The 22136-nt window shown below is 28.9% G+C and overlaps 2 protein-coding genes across 3 annotated transcripts; both read right to left on the bottom strand.

The window, feature by feature from the left end:
* Positions 1–2101: 2101 nt before the first annotated feature.
* On the bottom strand, positions 2102–11901 carry LOC101509500 (AT-hook motif nuclear-localized protein 3-like). 2 transcript variants are annotated; one of them, XM_027330713.2, is made up of 6 exons: positions 11726–11901; positions 8149–8430; positions 7086–7153; positions 5808–5942; positions 4801–4962; positions 2102–4313 (listed from the first exon to the last, which is right to left on the bottom strand). In XM_027330713.2, exons 2-6 carry the CDS (start codon positions 8372–8374, stop codon positions 4218–4220), a joined length of 687 nt encoding a protein of 228 aa, XP_027186514.1. In that variant the 5' UTR covers positions 8375–8430; positions 11726–11901; the 3' UTR covers positions 2102–4217. The 2 variants fall into 2 exon arrangements, with proteins under 2 accessions (XP_027186514.1, XP_027186515.1); XM_027330714.2 differs by having other exon boundaries at positions 8206–8430; positions 11726–11900.
* Positions 11902–13533: 1632 nt separating this feature from the next.
* LOC101510032 (AT-hook motif nuclear-localized protein 6-like) lies at positions 13534–18134 on the bottom strand. The gene is made up of 5 exons (XM_004514920.3): positions 17416–18134; positions 16833–16897; positions 15718–15849; positions 14509–14670; positions 13534–14111 (listed from the first exon to the last, which is right to left on the bottom strand). The coding sequence occupies exons 1-5, from the start codon at positions 17753–17755 to the stop codon at positions 13860–13862; spliced, it is 951 nt and encodes a 316-aa protein (XP_004514977.1). The 5' UTR covers positions 17756–18134; the 3' UTR covers positions 13534–13859.
* Positions 18135–22136: the final 4002 nt, after the last annotated feature.

The raw sequence follows: 22136 nt of genomic DNA, 5'->3' as shown, positions 1-22136 counted from the left end.
AAGTACTTAAAAAATTTGGTTTAGAAATTGATCTCTCTCATTACTAAAAATACACTCAATTTATCAAAATAAACTAAAATCTCAAAATGAAGATGAACAAAAATTATATATATATATTACTCAAAAGTTCTCGGAGCTAAAACTGACTATTAAAAAATAAACTCTTTAAAATAACTAAAAAAAACAACTTATATAAAAGTTTTACGGATTTTTAACTAATTTACTCTAATTAGGAGAAAGAGTTTATACATGCACAAGCATTTATTCAATAAATAAATATTTATCAAATAATCAATCTGTTTTTCCTATAGTCTTAGAGCAACTACCCTTACAAAATAAAATATTTTGACATTACATAATTGAAATTATTTATATTTTATTAGGAATATTAACATCCAAAACAATTCAAATAAAAATCATAAATCGATAAAAAATAAAACGCACATAACTAAATATTATTAAATGTATTTGAATATTCTTTTGTGAAAACCACTTGAATTATATTGAATTTTGAATTCATTTTCCAAAATTGAACCAAACCCTATATATAAATTTTAATATTTATTATTATTATTATTATTATGAGATTATGTATTAAAATATTATTTGTTGATTTTAGTTATCTTTTAATAATAATTATTTGTTTAATTTTATATATTTTATTAATATTTCGTGTATCAAATACAAATATTATTTCATAATATTAATTTTTAATATATTTTATATAATATTTTATTTCAAAACTTGTAACTTAAACATAATTTTATAATATTAGTATTAAAATAATTTTTTATAAATTGTAATTTAGATCAATCAAAAAACTGATTCAATTTAAATCATATTATTTTAGATCGAATCCAATTTTTTAAAAGTTGACATACAAATCAAACTGAAATACAAGTATTTTAATATTTAAATCAGGTGATTTATTAATTCATAACCGATCTAAATCCCACCGCGAACATTCTCTAAATTATATTCTATACAGATTTTTGAATATTTACAAAATTATTGTCTATTTTAAAAATAAAATAAAAAAACATTAAAGGTGGATGTACCCTATAATATGGACATTGAAAATTTAATTAATCATCTTCAACTAAAAAAGAAATAGACCTTGGTCATGTTCACCAATCATTATTCTATTCTATAAAGATTTTTCTTCCCACTTATTGGTCAAAATCACATAAATATAAGTAGTTGAACATAAGTGATGACATTTTCAAAGTAAGCATAAAACAACACAATTTTCTAACTTGCAACAATGCTTGGCAACAAAATTAGGTCCTTAGTCACTTTCAATGGGCCATATTGAAAAATTCTTATGATCTTCAACCACATCACAAAATCTCAATCCTTCACATAGTTTTTTTTTTCTTCTTCAAAATTTCCATGACTAAAAAATAAGACCAAAAAAAATAAAAAACAATAAAAAGTGTAGATATGACATGGTTGATAGATTTGAGATTATAACATGTAAAAAGGTTTGGTTGGTGATGTCAAGTGATGACATAGAAGGTTGTGCCCCGTGAGTGTCCAAGAAAGCTCCATGTGATGTTCTATGTATATTGTATAGTACAAAATGACTTTTGATTAATTTTAAATTAAATTAAAATAACCCCACATACAGTTGTAAGAAACTTCTCACATACATTATTCATATAGTATCAATATATTATTACTCATCCAATCCTATAATAATGATTTGTTTAAAGAAAAAATATCTTAAAATAAACTACACTTTTAATTTTGATTAAATTGTTAATTATTTCATTTCAAATTATATGTTTTTAAATTATCAATGAAGTATTGATTAGTTTTTTTAACAGTATACTATTATTTATAATTTATAAAATTATTTAAATAAATAAAATTTATTTTATTATTTAAATCAACACAATTAATTATTTTTTTAGTAGTTATATTACAAACTTCACACTCAATATATTTTGTTTTGTATTTATGTTAATAATAAATATATTAATATTTAATTAAAAATAATAATTTAATAAAATATTAATATTATTTTTATTTATATAGTTTTTAATTTATGTGAAATAATTAAAAATGTGAATGTGGGATGGATGAAGTATTATTATAATTCATAATAAATCATTGTATATTATATTGTTGTTTGTTATATATCTTAATAGCTTTCACAATACATCTCACCAGCAACTCAAATTTTTCAACAAAAAAGAAAACAAAACAAAAGGTACTTTCCACGTTTGCATCTATCCCTACAAGGCTTTAAATAGACCTTAAAAATCTCAAATTACATAAACAGTTAGACTATAGTTCTTATTCATCTTTGATTTTCCTCTCACTCTTTTGTACCCTTTTGTGTATTTTTTTTTTCAAAATTGTTAACAATCATGTTAGATTCTATATTGGAGTTGATTACTCAAGCTGCTTCTAGCTCCACATTTATTTTTTGTTTTTGCAATTTGATCATAGTCATTATTTTATTGGATTTTAAGCCAAGCATAATTGTTCATCAAAGAAGTAAGATTTCTCTTTCTATGTGTGAAACTCAAAAGCAAGAAACTACAACCAAGTTTTTATTTGAAAAGGGTACAAAATCATTGACACAAGAGAAAGATGTGTCCCATGTCATGGAAATAGAATTAGAAGAAGAAGAAGAAAAAGAAGAAGAAGAAGAAGAAGAGAAGATTGAAATTGATGATATTGATTGCAACAATGAAGAAGAGGAAAAGGAAAATGAGGAAGAGAATGATGATGAGCTAAGGAGAAGAGTGGAAGAGTTTATAGAGAAAGTTAATAAAGGATGGAAACAAGAAATGTTGAGTACATCAAGCTTAGTATATGGCACAAATAATAATGAAATTTTGGCTATTTGACACATGTTTTTAGATTTTTTTTTATTTAGATTTGGTTGTATTTTTATTTAGATTTGGTTGTATTTTGTTTATAGACAAATGTTGAGTACATCAAGCTTGGTTGTATTTAAATAATAATGAGTTTATTTAGATTTTTAAATTTTGGCTATGTACATCAAGCTTAGTATATGGCACAAAGAATTTTCAATTTAGAACTTTCTTCTTGTTTGCCTAAAAAAACCTTTATTCTTTGCATATACATCACATGGATAAGGAAAAAAGTGAAGGGCATAGAGAGCATGCTTGGAAGAAGCATATGTAGAGATTCCTTTCATATTTTTCTATTGTTTATTACTATTTCTTTTCAGTTAAAGAAATTGTTTGTGGGAATTTCTTTATTCCAAAAACTTCTTTTCCTTTATTCCAAAAAAGTTATTTTTCTTTATTCTCATATTGGATGCACTGGCTAAGAAGGGACATTTAATTTTTGGGGGGGTATTGAGATAAAGAGAAATACTTGCACAACACACTATCTTCATTACTCTTCTTTTTCTGTCTATTGATTAAAATTTATATAAATATTAGAAAAAAATAGTGTGGTTAATTCTAATTTCAACAAATAAAATTGAGTATCTTAATTAAGGAGTTTTAAGATAGTGTTTCTTGAAATAAAACAAGGAGTTTAAGATAGTGTTTCTTGAAATAAAACACTATCTATTGTTTGAGATTAGATAGTGCTTTCTCAAGTAAGTTTTGGAAATGTATATTTTCAAATTAATTATATGAATTCATATTATATTAATAATAACTATATTGACTATTATTAATTATTAAAAGACTTATTTTATATGATTCATATTAGGAGAATTCACTTATGGGTCAGTGTTGACTCAGTAAGAGATAATGAAAATTATATTTGACATGTTAATAAATTATTATTTATATTAACTCAATTAGAATCCAAAATATCTCTATTAACACTGGTCCTGATTCTGTTTAATAAATTTCCGAAATCCAACTCATCTAAATTTTTTCTCTTAAAAAGAAAAACCACTCCTTAAATGTGTGGATACCCGTGCATGTTTGAAACAAGTTTTTGTATATCCAGAAGGATTTGTTGATATCCATGGATAAAGTATAATATAGAACATTTTTTCATATTATGAAATTAATTTCAAAATTTTGATTATAATGTATAAAACAAAGGGTTTACTTTTTAGAAAACATGAGCATAATAAATATACACACACATTGTACAATGATAGTAAATTACTATTTGAAATATTTAAACTAAATATATTTGAACAAAAGTGAACATATAAACTATAATATTTCAAAAACACCTAAACAATATATGTCCCTTTATCTCCTTAAATGTTAAGCAGGAGGGACAACCGGAGAAGTAGGATTGACAATCTTCTTTCCTTTCTTTTGCTCCAGTTGCTTACCAGGAACAAAACTCCATGCAACAACCTGATGCATAAAACATGAAGTGGAAAGTGCTCAGTCAAAAAGTTCCTCGTATATGAGCAAAGTAAAATTTATTTTCATAAATAGAAATTAAAAAAATATAAGATCACATTTAGATCACTAAAATTCTGATATATCTATTTCAATATAATAATTTGGCCCATATGGGATAATAATGAATAAAAGAAAGAAAGGCCTTTGAAAAAATTGAGATTAAAACAAAGGCATAGGGTGAAGGATATAATCTAATGATGTAATGTAGATTTTCATTTCATTAATAGTTAGCCACAAAATAATGCATCATCCAAATTCTAATATTGGGAGCACCGATCTTTAAGCCAACAAATTGAATAAACTGGTAGTTTGACATCCATCATTGGCACCAATAATGATGTCATCGATTATAACAAATGTAAATTTAACACTGTTATAAGCGATTTCACAAGTTTTTGAATATTCTATTAGATATTCTCTTCTACAATAAAGTTACCTGCACGGGACTTGAAGCTATCAAAGGACCAGCCACTTCGCCCCCGAAAACACGGCCATCTGGATAAGCCAAAGAGACAGTTATCTTACCAACTCTCTCCTTTGTTAACCCATCCAATGTAGGCACGTATGAGCCATTCAAGGTTAAAAGGTCAAAAGTTCCCTGTGTAAGAGCACAAAATATGTGTCAGCATATTTCATTTAATGTTTTCATCTAGTGCCATAACAAAGAAAAAAGGAAGAGAGTGATTCCAAAGACTTGCTATTTGACACTCTTTTCAATGTTCTATAGTATAAATCTCATGCTGGCCACACTAAATAACACCTGGGCCCAGTCTTAATTAGTTTGGCCAGCGTGAGATTTCATCCATGATACAAGGTGTTGGAAAGAGAATGTAAAAGAGTGTGTTATTAGTGTTTCTTAATGGGAAGATAACTCTGAATTAACTGTGTGAAATTAGAGTGAAATCATGGCAAAGATATATGTATCAAATCACTAATAGAAAACATAAAAGAAGTTCTATATTGATTGTAAACCCAGTTTCCCTAAGAAGCGATTGTGATTTATGCCAGGAGAGTGGAGACACGACTGGATAGAAAGCACAAAACAATGTCACAGGCCATAATTACAACGGAGGATCATAGGAAGTTTGGAAACTAGGGAAATTAATTTATTATAATGTTGAAAAGTGAAAGGTGTGGAGCTCAATCAAAACAATAGAGAACACATTTTAAAAACAACTAAAAACACTAAAATTTTATATCTAATACCTACAAAGGCAACCATATATCAAAAAAATATTAGGCAACCAGGTAAATGTTTAATGTTACATACAAACCAGCTGAGAGATATAGATAGCACTAAACTTCTTTATCTGGGCTAATAAAACAGGACCGAACTAAACTGACTCAATATGTCAAAGTACATATAAATCAGCTGAAAGAGATAAATAGGACTAAACTTTTACTGGGCTACAGAAATAAGACTGCACACTGCACAGCACTAACCTCGAATTTCGAAGTCCCAACGCCACCACAAGAATCTGACTGAACAAGTTTGACACTTGAAATAGTGCCATTTCCAGAGAGAAGGGATATAGCAGGGAATTCTTTAGAGAGAAGGAAAATTCGGTCTGCAACATCCTAAAACAGGTCATAGGAAAATCACAAATACAATTAACAAATAAGCACATTGAATTGCCACACTGAAATAAAAAATCAAGGAAGTGTGAGTGATAGATTATTTTCAATATTATTCATACTGTATGCAACTTGTAGTTGGGATTCATGTAATAACGCTACAACACATGTCCTACTATTTCATATCGCTACTATTTGATGCTATTTATTCATTAGCATATGTCTCATCTTATTTTATGCATATATTACCTGTTACACAATTATACTATACAGATGACTAAATATTTAAAAATTTAAGATGGCCATCCCTACTTTTATCTGTGTAAAAGAATTGGAAACCATGTCTTCACCTCTGCAAATACATGCACCTGCCAGTTTAGCTACTATAATAACTTCAAATTAAGATATATGCATGCATAGCCAACATATGCACCATAGCTAACTTAAACCAATGAACAAAGTTTAGCTTTCTTTTATTCTCCTCCTCTAATAGATTAAGCTTCTATGACTACTCAAATTCAAACCCTGAGTAAAACCAAAAGGATTCCAAAAAGGATAATTCCATATCTTCATCAACTTCCAAGGAACCACGAATCCTGAAATTACTGCCCATGGGTAATGCTCACAGCCTTGGAAGTTGGGAGGGCATTTACTTTAATCTTTGCTAGGTATTTCTAGTTTGCCACTTGCCAGCCAAGTTCAGCAACAACATCTTCGAAAATGAAATACCGCTTTCCATATAATTAACCATAATTTTGCTACACTAAAATTCTATGTGACTGAAAAATGATAAGGATTAATTACTGTTCTTTGTTTCTCATATTCATAGAAATATCATATCCTGACATGCATACTCAAACAAATACGGCATTAGATTGTACACAACAATATTAATTTACTACAACTGTATGAACACAGTGAATACTGCACCAAACAAAGAAGGGGAAATATTGTATGTGTTAACGTAAAAGGTAATAACATTTAAGAAATGGGATGACATTGTATTTAATGAAATGCATTAGTTTTCAATGAGTAAACAAAATGAATAGCCTTTGCATTTATTCTGAATAAGGCATTGAGGAAAAAATGATAGGATGTAATCTAACTATTTTCAGTATATAAGCCTAAAATGGAATAAAAAAATACCTCGCCAGAATTCACTATAAGCTCGTGAGGTGTGAAATCGGAACCAAGAGAGTATGTTGTTCCATCATCTGAAAAATTGGTAGATAGGTAGATTATTAGATAGAAAAGTGGTAGAATAAGATAACCATAAGGTCAGAGAGGAAGTTATTATCCAATTCACAAAAACACTGCAAATTGATTTCATTATGTAAAAACAAAATTACCAGACCCAAATTCAACATGCATAAATCATAATGTCACAAATACCCAGTGTTATACAAGATACTATATTAGCCTGATTCCAAATATATCAGTAAAATTGATTTCACCCTGCATATGCATAAAGAATCAACTATGTGATCCTTTAGACAGCAAAGGAAATCTCATAAAAAAAACATCATGAACCTGGATTATCTTCAGGTATAGAAGTAAGCAAGTCATTACAAAGACAAATGAAATGTGGCATGAGGCCCCTAAGATGGATTGCACATTAGGAGGGGGAATCAATGTCCACACAACCAGTTTATGACGCAGGTAAGGATCCAATAAAGCAAAGACCACAAAACCCCCCTCCATGAACTAGAAAAGACATTGTGCATTTCAATGATCATGCTAATTAACTTTGTTTCTGAGATCAGATTATATCATCTTCCCCTCACAGAGGAAGGGAAAAAAAGTATCAATATATGTGCTACCTGAACTGAAAACCAACCTACTTTAAAATGACCACAAAATATCCCCTTCCACCACCAAATTCTAGATCTGAAAGGGAATTAAGAAAAGGGTCCACTCATGCGGCCATATATTAAATTCACACATCTAAAGCATGATTCAAATAAAGAAAACACAAACACCTTAAAATCAAGATTAAGTCAATTACAACCCAAAAATTAATTCTTGCTTCACATATTAAAAAACAACCCAACATTTTGAAAAAAAAAAAAACAATGATTATTTATAACAAATGTAACTGTAACACTAAAAAAACAAAAACAGAAAACATACAAAGCAGTAACTAAAAAGATTAAATGCTAAAAATAAAAGAATCAAAAAGCAATCTTTTTAACTCTTCATGGTCCTGTACCTTTAAAATCATAAACAATTAAAGGCTTTTTGGTTGATTTCCGTGGCTTCCCCCTACCTCTTTTCAAGGCTGAGAAATCCCCGGTCACCGGAATTGAGGACGAAATCGGCATAGGCGACGCTGCAGTTACCGGAGTTGGCATCGGCAACTCCTCCGTGGGCTCAGAATTTTGAGCCACATTGACCGTAAGGGCATGCCCAGAAGTGAAAATACCTTTTTCTTCCATTTTTTTGTTTTTGTTTTTGTTTTTGTTTTTGTAAATCAAAGAAAAACTAAGAGACCCTAAAACCTCAAATAACAATACAAAGACGTTTGAGGTTAGAAATTTGTAACTGCAAAGAAAAAATTCAAAAACAAACTCTTTCTGAAATGGTGAAAACCCAGAAGTATTAACAACTTCTGAGGATAAACTCAGACAGTAGCTTAAACTTCCACAATTGCTGAGGAAGCAAATAACTTCAAAAACTAACACTAACTTTTTTTAAAAGAAATATTTCTACAACTACAAAGAAAAACAACAACTGTGGTTCACAAATTCTGCAGAGTGATTTATGAAAAGTTAGGGTTTTGCAGGAAAAGGTGGAGTAAATAAATAAAGAAGGAAAACCATTTATAATGAAAATTTATTAATTAAATAATGGGAATTTTTTTATTAAGTAATATTTTAATAGTAAAACTGAAATTGTAAATTTTGGTTAAGAAATTGGCTCATGTCCGTCTTCTAAATTTAATAAAGGCTTTTTAATAAATGAATATGTATTTAGTATTACTTATTACTTTTGAATGCATTAAAAAAATAAGATAGTTTTGGAAGAGAAAGGAAATTTTTTTTTTAATGTCTACGCGCGCGCGCGCGCACACACACATATATGTGTGTGTTTGTGAAGGGGACATGTTCAATAAGAATCAAGTATATTGTAGTTATTTTTAAAATACAATTACAATATAGATTGATGTGGCAATATGATAAGTTTTCATTGGATGTTAGTGTAAAATAGTTTTACACTAATCTCTCTCTCTCTATATATATATATTGCTATTTGTTTATTTATTTCAACTTTCAAAAAAATTCAAAACTGTAAAGTTGGGTGGAGCCAATGAGCAATTCCCCAATTTCTGGCAAGTTCTGTCTTTTTTAATTAAATTAAAGTTGATAATAATTGAGAGTTTCACAAGAAAACCATTTTTTTCCTTAAAAAAACAAGTAAAATACTTTTTTAATTAAATTAAAATTGACAATAAATGAATTTCACAAGAAAAATGAAAAAAGATTGAAATACCCTCCTGGTTTGATGAATCTACTCTAAAATGCAACTATAATGCATTCACTACCCTCCCTTTATTTCTCCCATTGTTTTACGCCTGATGTTTTTCCTTTTTTCCCTTTTTTGGTAAAGAAAGGAAGATGCCTTTTTTAATATAAATTGTTATTTATTCATTTCAACTCTAAAAATTTAAAACTGTGAAGTAATGCCACTATTACAACGGATTTTCACCACCCTCCCTCTTTTTCCTCCAAAGTTTTAGGCATGAGTTTCAATATTTTTCTCCATTTTTACAGTTTGTGTTGACTAAAACGCCTCTTACTTAATTCCAACTCTTTTTTATATGAGGAAAAACAATACTAAGAATATAAAAGCATATGATGTAAACAAAAAAAGCTATTGTGTTCCCTTTATTTGGTCCATGTAATCAATTTTGAAGCTTCTTTGGTGGTTTGTGTGTGTTGTTATTTTAGTTTCTAAAGGAAATTATAGTTTCACAACAAGGGATACTGACCCAAATTTCTCTTTCGAGCTATGTCCAAACCAAGGTTGTTAAACCCAAGAGTCTAGGTAAACGTAAACTCGTAAGAGTTTACCCTAATATTAAAATAACTTATATATATGAATATATATAGATAATAGAAAATATAATATCATTAGAACAGCAATAGTTCAACATTTCATCGCCATAAAAAGCATAAATATTTTATTATAGAATTTTAAGGAAAAAATGAAATGGCAGAACAATAAAGTCCTATCAAGGCATAGCCGTTATCCCTCACAACAATACTAAAAATGTAAGATTACAATTTAAAACCAATATATATTGCAACACATAAATAACTAAATCAAATACCAAATCTTATTAACCAAAAATTATACATTTTAAGGCCAATCCAATGTAAAATTGTAAACTCGCAAATAAAATATAGAGTTCACCAATTTTATCAGAGGTTATTTGAACTTGTAATACCAAAAACAGAGTTTGCATGTGAGTTAGCTCGGTTTTGTGATCTAAAATCAGAAACTCGTAAGAGTTTACAAGTTAACTCGAGTGTTTGACAACCATGGTCCATATGATCAACCTACATATGTTCACTTTCTCCTTCTCTTTCTCTCCCTCTCCCCCTTTCCTTCACTCTCTTTCTCGCACGTGCCAAATTATCTTCACTAGAGCCACAATGGGAAGGCAATCATTGCAATTGGAACAAGGGACAAGACCAACAAATCGTCGTGGTTGCAAGCAAAGTTACTAAACCGAGACAAGTCATGAACCCAATCAAAGCACTAGGTCAAAGAATTACAGTTTGAATATGTGGGTCACTAGTTCAAACACATTACCCAATCTCATTTAAACACGTCCAAAAAATAATCATACCCAAATTTCACATAACAAAATAGAAAGTATGCCTATTAGAAAATTTCACATAACAAAATAGAAAGTATGCATATTAGAAAACTTCACATAACCAATTTCACAAACACAATCACAAAGGAAACAACGGAATAACCAAGTGATTGATCTCAAGTGGTTAACGAGTCCCAGTTAACAATGAATGTTCGCGAGAACCCAAATTCAAATCCTAATTGGAACAATCATTGGCTAGGCATTACTTACCTCTTAGTCAAACTCCAGATTACTAAGGCCTATTCCCCTAAGAACCAGGTGGTTAAGACCCCCCGAAAAAAGAAAAGAAAACTGCAAAATTAAAATTAAACCACCTGGCATTCTCTTCATAATCTCACGAATCCACTTTTATAATAAGTACTTATATTAAAAAATAATGCATAACATGTAACATTACATTACATAAAGTCACAAAAACCAATTCAATCACCTAACACCATGACATCAATTGATTAAGCTACATCTCTTCATATATGTAATTGGGTAACAATCATTTTGGTGGCTGAATGTGTAGGCGTTGTCATTCTAGTCCCTAAATATATCAAAATTGCAAATAGATCCTCAAGTATCTCTTTTGTTAGTAATTTTATGCACTAAATTGACTAAGGAAAAACATATTCGAGAAGTAAACTAACTAACTAAAGATACATTTGAAGATGGCTAACAAAAGACCTATATAGGTTTTTTTTTTTTGTAATTTTAATACATTTAAAAACTATTATGGCAACTCCTCGCTCATTCAGGACCAAAATGATTGTTTACCTATATAGTTAGTTTGATTTAGTTATTTATTAAATTGGTCTATTAAATCAGAAAATTAAGAACAACGCAAAACAAAACAAAAAAACCAATAAAGCGTGTGAGTGTGTGAGGATGAATAATGAAATTAAACAAGTTGTTGAACCTGATTTGAGATGCGTGATGGTAATCGAGCGAACTGTTGGTGCTGCCGGTGCGGCGATCGGAGATCGGAGATTGAAGCGGACGGCGACATTTGGGAGCGAATTCTGGATTCATCTGATTCTGACACTTGTTTCTATTTTCTCGAGCAAAGTATTGGAACGATATGATACGGCGTCGTTTCACCAATATTCAATAGGGTGTTTTGTGAATGTTGCAAACTTGCAACCATAAAAAAAAATAAAAAAAAATAAAATAAAAACTCCTGAAATTGATTTTAATTAAAAGTGAATCAAATATAAAATAATTTATATTTTGATATTTTAAGACGAAAATTAATTGGACAATAAATTTTAATATAAAAATTATATTTGAATTTAAGTTACGAATTTTAGTTTTAAACTATAATCAATTCCGCTTAGTAGTATTTAAATAAGTCATAATCAAATTTACATTTCTAAAATTGATTTTGCCACTTCCAAAAGTGCAACCAAGCATGTACTAAATCATTTTTTTCATTCTATTTTATTCAAATAGAATATTTTCACACCTATTTAGTTTTTTGTGATTTCGTTGTATGACATTATTTTAATTTTCTGCACAGTATTGTTTCGATTTTCCGCCTTATTGTGGTGTTCATGATTTTAGATTTAATTTGGTGCAATTCAATAAATGATTTTTTTCGTCTTCAACGTTGTAGCTCTGAATGCATAACACTTCAATTTACTCAATTTCGTAGACTTTGTTATTTTTATAGACATTTTATCATTTTATGTTATTATATTGGATGTTGTGAGTTTGTTCGTAGATTTATCCTTTTATTTTTAACTACATTGAATTGTATTAATGATCGATAATTTCCAATGATTTAAATAAATAAATGTCTTTTTCTAATAAAAATATAACTTTAACTTTGAGTACAATAGTTAAGCACCAATTACATCATAGTTCAAAAAGAACCAACCATCTTGATATGCATTACTCTTGATCAAAATATAAGTAAGAAAGTTGAAATATTTGATTTAATTTGTATGCATCATTAATGTAAAAAATTTACACGGTCAACAAATCACAATCAATTATGTATATATCATTCGAAAAATCTAACAATTGTGATTGATTCGTATTGTAAATTTTTTTACCCTAAATCTTTTTACTCTTTTTATTATACTTTAGTATAAATTTAGTTTACTAATTTCTTTGCATATAATTTTTTTTATTAAATTCAGTATTTTTTAGCTAATATATGTTTATTTAATGTAATTTAAAATTGGCTTAAATATTTTGACCCACAAAAAAATAATTGACTTAAATATATATTTAGCCTTTATTAAATGAAATGAATTTAATTTTAGTCGCTGTAAAATAAAAATATTAGTTTAAGTAATTGTAAAATGTAAACATATTCGTTTTAGTCTTTATTATCCAAAACTGTTAATTTTTTAACAGTTAAGTAATCAATGACTTCAATGCACAAATTCATCTAAACTCTAAAGATAGCTTGAAGTAGTGGAGAAATGTGTAGACGAACATGTTTTTGTGTTTGGAAGATGCAATAAAAAAACTGTTAATTTGTAATTGATTTCAACGCACAAATTCATCTAAATTCTAAAAGTATCAAGTATCATGATGTAGTGAAAAACATGTAAATGATCACATTTTTGCATGCAATGAGCACATAAGTAATTACATAAATATCAATTTATTACACTAATTAATTACATTAAAGAGGACATATAATATATTAGAACACAGATTCGAACCCATACTACTCTCTTCTCCACACTTAAGATATGTGAGTTAAAAAAAAAAAAAGACTAACATGTAATTTCCTCATTCACAACAAACAATATAAAGTTAGGTTACACTATTGAAACATTCCACATTCACTCAAATTTCAAACATTCTTATAAAATCTAAATTAAAAATAGGAGCATAACATGTATCCTACATCTAAATTGCTACAACAATATTAGAGCTACATTAATTAATCAAACCAACACCTACTAAGTCCCAAATATAACATTTTCTTATATAGTCAAATTCAAACTTGATACTCATCTCACTATAAAAACTTTAATTAATCTCCTTAAGTCAATATTTGTAAGAATCAATGAGTCAAGTATGAGCATGCAAGGTTAGACGTTCTCATCGTCTGCGGACGATGAGTTTCCAGAGCCTTGTCCGTTTCCGAAAGAAGCAAAGTTGTTGTTCACTTCAAACCCGGCTGGGGTCATGAAAGGCTTCATTCCACCGAGATCGGTTTTCAATTCTTCAACTGAAACAGGATTGTTGACGTGTGATGATATAAGAAGGGACGTTGGTGACGTGTGATCGAGTCTCTGCCTCTTCTGTTTCGGCTGCTCAGGAAGAAAACTCCCTACCACAACCTGATGCAGAAAAAAAAAAAAACAGAAAGAGGAAAGTGTTCAGTCAAATGTTATCTCATACATGAAATTTACTGCCTATTTACTTTCGAAAAACATTTTCGGTTTCCATTTGCTTAAATTTGTGTTTATTTTAAATTACTAATAAAAATATGGAATACTCGTGTAGTAAACAGTTGTGATAAAGAGAATATAAAAGGCGAGCTAAAAAGAATACATTTTCATAAAAAGTGTTTTGAAATTTTCAAAATTTCTGAAAATGTAGATCAGTTTTCAAAAATTGTAAAAGAAAATGACCAGGAAAATATTTGATAAATCGCAGAACAATAACAATTTATCAAAATTCTGTTACACTATAGCTGCTATTTGACAAGACTGATTTTTCTGAAACAAAATTTACCTGCACAGGACCAGCAGCTACCAGCAAACCCGCGAGTCCACCCCCCAAAACACTACCATCTGGACCCGCCAATGAGACACTCATCCGACCAACTCTACTCTTTGTCAATCCATTCTCAGTTGGCACAAATGAGCCGCACAAGGAAAGAATCTCGAACATTCCCTGTAAAAGAACAAAATGTGTCACCATTTTCATTTAATATTTTTGTCTAGTGCTATAATTACGAAGAAAAAAAGTACGAGTGATCTTGAAGATGTGTCAAAGAAATCGTTGTAGCACTGACACCTCTTATTGAAGGCGTGTCCCGATGTTCGGCACCAACACCGTCATTACATTCAATTATTTCATTTTCGCAAATTATTACCAGTGTTGACATGTCAGTGTCGTGTTCGGTGCCCATGTTAGTGTCTATGTCAGTATCAGTAGTCATGCTTCATAGAAAGAAATACGTATCAAATCGCTTATTGAAAACATGAAAAAAATTGGTGGTGATTTTACACCCAGTTTTCCGTAGTGTAGCATGCCAGAAGAATAAAACAAGGTCATAAGCCAAATTTATAAGGGAGAATCATAGAAAGTTTGGAAACTAAGGAAAAAAGAGATGGAACTCAAGTAAATCAGCGTTTTCATCCTTAAAATTGTAGAAGTCGGACAATTTAGTCCCTCAAATTTATGAAATAACAATTCAGTCTCTCAAATTGAACAATGTCAATCAACTTAGTAATTTTAATTTCAAATTTAGCACCAAAATTTTTACCGTTCTATATTTGTCTTGATGCAGCAAGAGACTGCTGAAGTTAATAGGTAAGTCTTTCGGTAGTTTAGATGATGTTTACTTACGAAATATTTTGATGGAGGGACTAAATTGATTGATGTTCTTTAATTTAAGGGACGAATTTTCTATTACAAAAATTTCAGGAACCAAATTGCTCGATCTCACAATTTCAAGGATCGAAATGCTGTTTTACTCTTTACTCGATGGAACTATGTCAAAACAATACGGCATAATTGACAACTTAGCACATTTCTATAACAAACACATGAATTGCCCTACATTCGATATCTAATGCCTACATTTGCAGAAATAGAAGGCTGCGTAAAAAATTTACTGCATGCATTGGTGTTAAATATCAGTCATTCGAATTAACGTTCAGATTTAAACAGTACTGAAATTTTTTACCTGCGATAGTAAAACAGGACGGAACTAACCTCATACGTCGATGTACCACCACAAGCTTCTGACTGGCGAAGTGTGACATTTGAAATTGTGCCGTTCGCAGAGAGAATGGATATAGCATGATATTCTCGTTGAGAGAGAGACATTATTTTCATCAAGACATCCTAAGAAAAATGACAAATACAATTAACAAATAAGCAAACTTTATATTACAATACTAAAATAAAGAAAAGGAAAAATATAGATGCTATTTCGAATCACTACTATAGATGCTATTTTTTCATCCGTATAACGAAATTAACTTGCAAATGTTTGTATGTGAGGTGTCAGCTCAGTGGCAAGTGTTTGGCCTTGTAACCTCAAGGACGGTTGCATATGACCATTAGTGTCACTTGAATCAGTAATAACTTGCTAATGATTCCATTGAAATTTTATGTATACATTATTTATTACGCAATAATACTCTACTAATCATTCAATAATTGAAAAATTAAGATTGGACCGTCTCTACTTATCTGCATAAAGAATCGGAAACCATGTTTTCACCTTAATGTAAGTGCATGTCAACTTTCAATTTAGCTATAGTAACTTCAAATTGAGAAATTTGCATTGATAGCCATTATATGTTAGCATATCTAACTCAAATCAATTAACAAATGGAGAAATGGCAAGCATGATAAAACAAATAAAGAAATTGAATACAAATAAATTTAGGTAATAGATTTTACACATCAATATTAATTTATTATTAAAGTTTAAAGAAATTGAATACTTCGTCAAATAAAGAAAGGGAAACATCATATATGTTAAAAAGGGATTTATATTAGACAGTAAGATGACATTCTATATTAAACAAAATGCATTAAGTTTCAATGAGTTATAACTGTCAAATTTATTCTTAATATGGCATTCAAACAAATTAGAAGGATATAATCTAACTTTTTTTATAAAAAATTTGGAGAATCAGGGAAATTATTATTAATTAAGGTGACACTGAAATGATCATTTTACAACTGTCTCCAGGAGATTTGAACATTGTCTGCTTGAAGTTATACAGTCAAGCTCTTACCACTGAGCTGACACCTCATGAACGATATTAGTCTAACTATTTTCAGAAAATAGGCTTTAAAGGAAATTAATAAAATACCTCTCCCGAATTTACGGTAAGCACATGAGTTTTGAAATGGGAACCAAAGGTTTGTGTTCCATCATCTACAACATAGGAAGATAGGTAAATGCATAAACAAGTGATAAATAAAATAACAAGATATTGTCTAATTAACAAACAAAATGCACATTTATTGCATTAGGTTAAAGCAAAATTACCAGAACCTAATTCCACATGCATAAATCATATGGATATAAATAACCATATATTACACAAGATACCATATGAATTCACCAAGCTTCAATAAATCATATGCATAAAAAATCATATACATGATTTGAAAACCAAATGCACATTACTATGACCACAAAATATGAATCAAATTGAAAACAAAAACACATAGATTCAAGATTAGATTAACATACAACCCTATAAAAAAATCATATTTCAAATAGTAAATAACAATTAACAACCCTGCATAATTTGAAAAAATTGTTATTTACAACAAATGTAAAGTAAAACTAAAAACATAATGCAAAGTAACTAACTAATAATCAAATGAAAGACTAAAAACATGCATGGATCAAAGAAAAATCTTTTTCATTTCTACATTGCCCTATACCTTCATCAAAATCATTCAACTTAAAAGGCTTCTTAGTGCCTTCAAAAGACTTCCCACCACCATTGTTCCAGCAAGAGAAATCTCCTGTCAACGGAATAGAGGCCGAAATCGGCATAGGCGAAAGCGCCGGTTTACTTCCGGATTCAGACTTCCTAGGCCTACCCCTCTTCTTCTTTACTACCTCAGTACCACCTGCAGCCGGCACACTTGCCGGAGACGGCACCGGAAACTCTCCGGTGGACCCAGAAAAATTCAAAGAATTTTGACCCAAATTGAAACCCTGTGGGACCTCGTTAACCTTAACAACATGCCCAGAACCAAAAATCTCTCTTTCTTCCATTTTTTTGAGAATAAAAAAAAAACTAAAACACCCCAAAATCTCAAAAAAAGTTGAAAATTTTTAACTTTGTTTCACTGAACTTCAATGCAAAAAAACTAAGATACCCAGAAACAGAAAAATTAGTAACACAAAAAAAAAAACTTCAAAAACACAAACTTTTTACAGAAATGGTGAAAACCCAGAAGCAGATTTTTCGATTTTGAGGGTAAACTCCGATAAAATCGCAACACTGTAGCTTAAACTTCTACCATTGTAGAGAAAGTAAAAAAGCGTCAAAATTTACACTAATTTTTTTTTCAACAAAAAAAAATCTACAATTTCAGAGAAAAACTATAACTCTAGTTTCACAGATTCTAACGAGACTTGATTTATGAAAATTAGGGTTTTGTAGGAAAAGGGTTGGAGTAAATAAATAAAGTAGAAAAATATATATAGTATATAATAAAATTTATTAATATAGTGAAATGAAAAGTAATAATTAAACAATAGAAATATAATTATTAAATAAATATTTTATTTGCATAATTAAAAGTATAAATTTTGGTTAAGAAATTGGTTCACGTCCGTCTTGGAAATTTAATAAAGGCGTTTTAATAAATGAATATATGAATATAGTAATAGTACTACTTTATTTTAATACACATTAAAAAAATAAGGATAGTTATGGAAAAGAAAGTGAAATGCTTCTTTTTTTTTTTAATATAAATTGCTTAACAAAATTCAAAATTGTAAAGTTGGGTGGAGCCAATGAGAATTTCCACAATTTCTGACAAGTTCTGTCCTTTTTAATAATCAAATTAAAGTTGATAATAAATGAGAGTTTAATAAGAAAATATGTTTTTTTTTTGTGCAAGAAAAAAAAATTGTCTTAAAAAATATTTTTTAATTAAATTAAAATGGATTGAAATTCAGCTACAATGCATGCACCAACCTCCCCTCTTTTTTCCTCCTGGCCCTAATTTTTTTTTAATCCCTTTTGCTGCTTTTTTACATTTTGTGTTTGACCAAAAGGTCTCTTACTGAATACCTAATCTTGATTTTTTAATTTATATACTATTGATAAAGATAATATATATTATATGAATTCTTAAATATATTAATGAATAGAAAAAATTAAAAAATATACTAAATATTTTTTAAAAATAAAAAAATAAAATTATTATTAATTACGGTGACATTAATGACTATTTTACAATTATTTCAGTTGAAATTTGAATTATGTACTTAAAATTATTAGATCAAATTCTTAACCTTAAACTAATATATTTTTCACTAAAAACAATAACTTAAATTTTTAGCATGCATAATAATAGAATATTCACCTCATATAAAACCAAAAGTTATTCTAAAATAATGACAAATTAAAAGCCAAAATTTATATGTGAAAAAATCACTAAAAGGGTATGAAATAACCACACAAAAATGTATATTAATTTATGAGTTTATCACATTTTCAATTACATGTGTAATTTTTTAAAAAGAAACTTACAATTTATTATGACATAAATCATTATAAAACAAGTGTATTTGAATTTTGTTCGTTATTGAGAGACAAGAAGAAGCCATATTTGATTTCAAGAATCTCAACCCAATTGAGATGATTCACAAATGAAAAATAATAATGTTCTTTACAAAATCGTAAAATGATTTCTCATTATTTCTTTGATAAAAGTGCACAATAAAAAAGAAAGTGTAAGAAATCTCTCATTAGCAATAATCGCTTGTCAAAATAATCGCTTGTTTATGGATCCAAATTTGCAAAGAAATAAAAGAAGGAAGAGTGAGAAAACCCAAAATTGATACATAAAACACAACCATGCACAACAATTACAACCTTAACATCAATACATCACTTTTTATATGATTTAACAAATAATAGGTATAAAATGTACTTGTAAAGCTCGTAAGAATTGTATGGTTCCCAACAGATAGTAATTACTAAAATATTAAAAAAAAATTGGTATTGAAAAGATAAAAATAAATATTATAGTAATCATTAAATATTAAATGTATCAATTTACACTATAATTTTTTCGTCGAATATAAAAATCATAGACTTCAATATTTTTATGTTGTTGAAATATAATTCTACTAAAAATTTATTTTGATATTTAAATTTTACATGTCATACCAGAACTCTATTATTTATGATTTTCTGTCATGTTTAATCTCTCAAATATAATTGTGAAATATTTACCATTGCTTTTATGTTAATATATTCACTATTTTCTATGTTTGTTGAAATACTTATAAGCAACTCATGTTTCCTCAATGTTATTATAATAAGTACAGCCATGACTTAAATTAATTTATTCTTGCAAAGTTAAAGTAAATATGACTTATTAATGATATATGTGCACTCATATAACTAAATGAACGGAGAAGGTTAAAACACTTAACTTTCCCAAGGTTATTCAAAATTTATGTACACTAAAGTGACAAAGTTAAAAGGAATGAAATGCCATGAAATGTGACTGTTAATTAAGCATAGAATTAGATTTATCTAAAGAAATTTTTTGTTCTCTGGTTAATAAACTTACTTGATTGTGGGAAATTAAATTTATTTGGATCAAATATATATTTTTGCTCTAAGATAATTTATGTATTTGATTGAGAATTTTAATTTCTTGATTATGATAAAATTGACATTATTTGTGATAGTGTATTGTAGCGATTGACTAAAGATGGACTATAATATATTTTTATTTTATCAAAATATATGATAAATTTAATGTGAGCATATATTTTATGATTATTTTGTAGTAATTTCTCTTCATTTGTAATCGGCGCCGCGTCTGTTGCCGTTTTCAATAGTTTGAACTTTTCTAAATAGAGTGAACAAGTGAAGTTCTACTTAGGTGTTTTAGACCTTGACTTGTCAATTTTGGAGGAAAAGCTCGTTGTTGACAATGACAACATTGAGAATGAAAAGTTCAAACTTAAGACATGAGAGGGGTCCAATAGATTTAGCATTATATTTATGCAAATGACTATTGCAACATTGAGACTACTATTCCACAAAGAAAAAGTGCTTAGGAGTACCTTAAGTTTGTGGAAGAACATTTTCGCTCTTTTGATAAGTCACTTGCTGGTACATTGATGACGCAACTCATGACCATTATATTTGATGGGTCGCGGGGCATGCAAGAATGCACTATTGAGATGACTAACACTGCAACAAAACTTAAGTTTTTAGGGGCGATGAACGACTATTTTATGGTTCAGTTTATTTTGAACTCACTTCCTTCTAAGGATGGAATTTTTCAAATTAGCTATAATCTTATAAAAGACAAATGAGATGTTAAATTGATTGGAAAACTCATTCAAGAGGAGAATCGGCTAAAGAATTTTAAGAGTCATTTAGTCAACCTAATTCATGGAGCTTGAAAAGCATTGAAGCCAAAAGTCAAGAACTTTGAGAGAAAAGGAACATGCTAAGCATCAGAATAAATGTCATTTATGTGCTAAAGAATGACACTTTCAAAAAAATTGTAGTCTTTGTTCGAGAAGAAAGGTATGTGTAAAATACATGTATGAACTTTCGAATCAAACTTAGTTGATGTTCCTCATAATTCTTGGTGGATTGACTCTGATGCTACTACTCATGTATCTAATATGATGTAGGGATTCCTTATGATCCAAACCACAAGCCAAATAAGATGTTTCCCAACATGGGAAACCATGATAAAAGCTCTAATTGAAGCTCTAATAAAACCATAATAAATTTATTCGTTCTTGTTATATTATTGATGATTTATATAGATCGAAACTCCATGATCAATTTTATGAGTTTTTGCTTACCAAGCATCAAATTATTGAAATTAAGTGTAACGTGCTTAATGAACGTTTTGCATACTTGTGGCATAAACGATTGGGTCATATATCCTAAGAAAGACCAGAAAGGTTAGTAAAGAATGAGATTCTCCAAATTCTATATTTTACTTACATTGGGTTATGTGTGGATTGCATTAATGAAAAATTTATCAGACATAGCAAGAAATGTGCCACAAGAAGCAACCAACTTCTTGAAATTATACGCACTGATATATGTGGACCTTTTGACACTTAATCTCTTTGTAGAGAAAAATATTTTACCACCTTTATTGATGATTTTTCATATTATGAATATGTTTATTTGCTTAAAGAAAAGTTTCAAGTAGTTGATACTTTTGAGATTTATGTTAATGAAGTCGAAAGACAATTAGAAAAGAAAGTGAAAGTCATAAGATCTTATAGAGGTGGTGAATTTTATGGAAAACATAGTGAAATGAGACAATGTCCAGGGCCATTTGCAAAACTTCTTGAAAGGTACGGTATTCATGCACAATATATAAAATATCATAATTCTAACTAGTCCCTAACTTTTTTTCACCTTTAATCA

The sequence above is a fragment of the Cicer arietinum genome, chromosome 8, assembly GCF_000331145.2.
Source record: "Cicer arietinum cultivar CDC Frontier isolate Library 1 chromosome 8, Cicar.CDCFrontier_v2.0, whole genome shotgun sequence".
Taxonomy (NCBI): Eukaryota; Viridiplantae; Streptophyta; class Magnoliopsida; order Fabales; family Fabaceae; genus Cicer; species Cicer arietinum.
The sequence above is the reverse complement of the archived record's forward strand: the minus strand, read 5'-3'. Positions and strand labels throughout refer to the sequence as shown.

Coding starts and splice junctions, on each gene's coding strand:
- LOC101510032 (XM_004514920.3), bottom strand. CDS start 17,755: ATGGAAGAAAGAGAGATTTTTGGTTCTGGGCATGTTGTTAAGGTTAAC. Junction 15,850..16,832: donor TTACCGTAAATTCGGGAGAG/GTATTTTATTAA, acceptor CATTTTTCTTAG/GATGTCTTGATGAAAATAAT. Junction 14,671..15,717: donor GTGGTACATCGACGTATGAG/GTTAGTTCCGTC, acceptor GTTCTTTTACAG/GGAATGTTCGAGATTCTTTC.
- LOC101509500 (XM_027330713.2), bottom strand. CDS start 8,374: ATGGAAGAAAAAGGTATTTTCACTTCTGGGCATGCCCTTACGGTCAAT. Junction 7,154..8,148: donor AATTGTTTATGATTTTAAAG/GTACAGGACCAT, acceptor CCAATTTTTCAG/ATGATGGAACAACATACTCT. Junction 5,943..7,085: donor TTATAGTGAATTCTGGCGAG/GTATTTTTTTAT, acceptor GACCTGTTTTAG/GATGTTGCAGACCGAATTTT.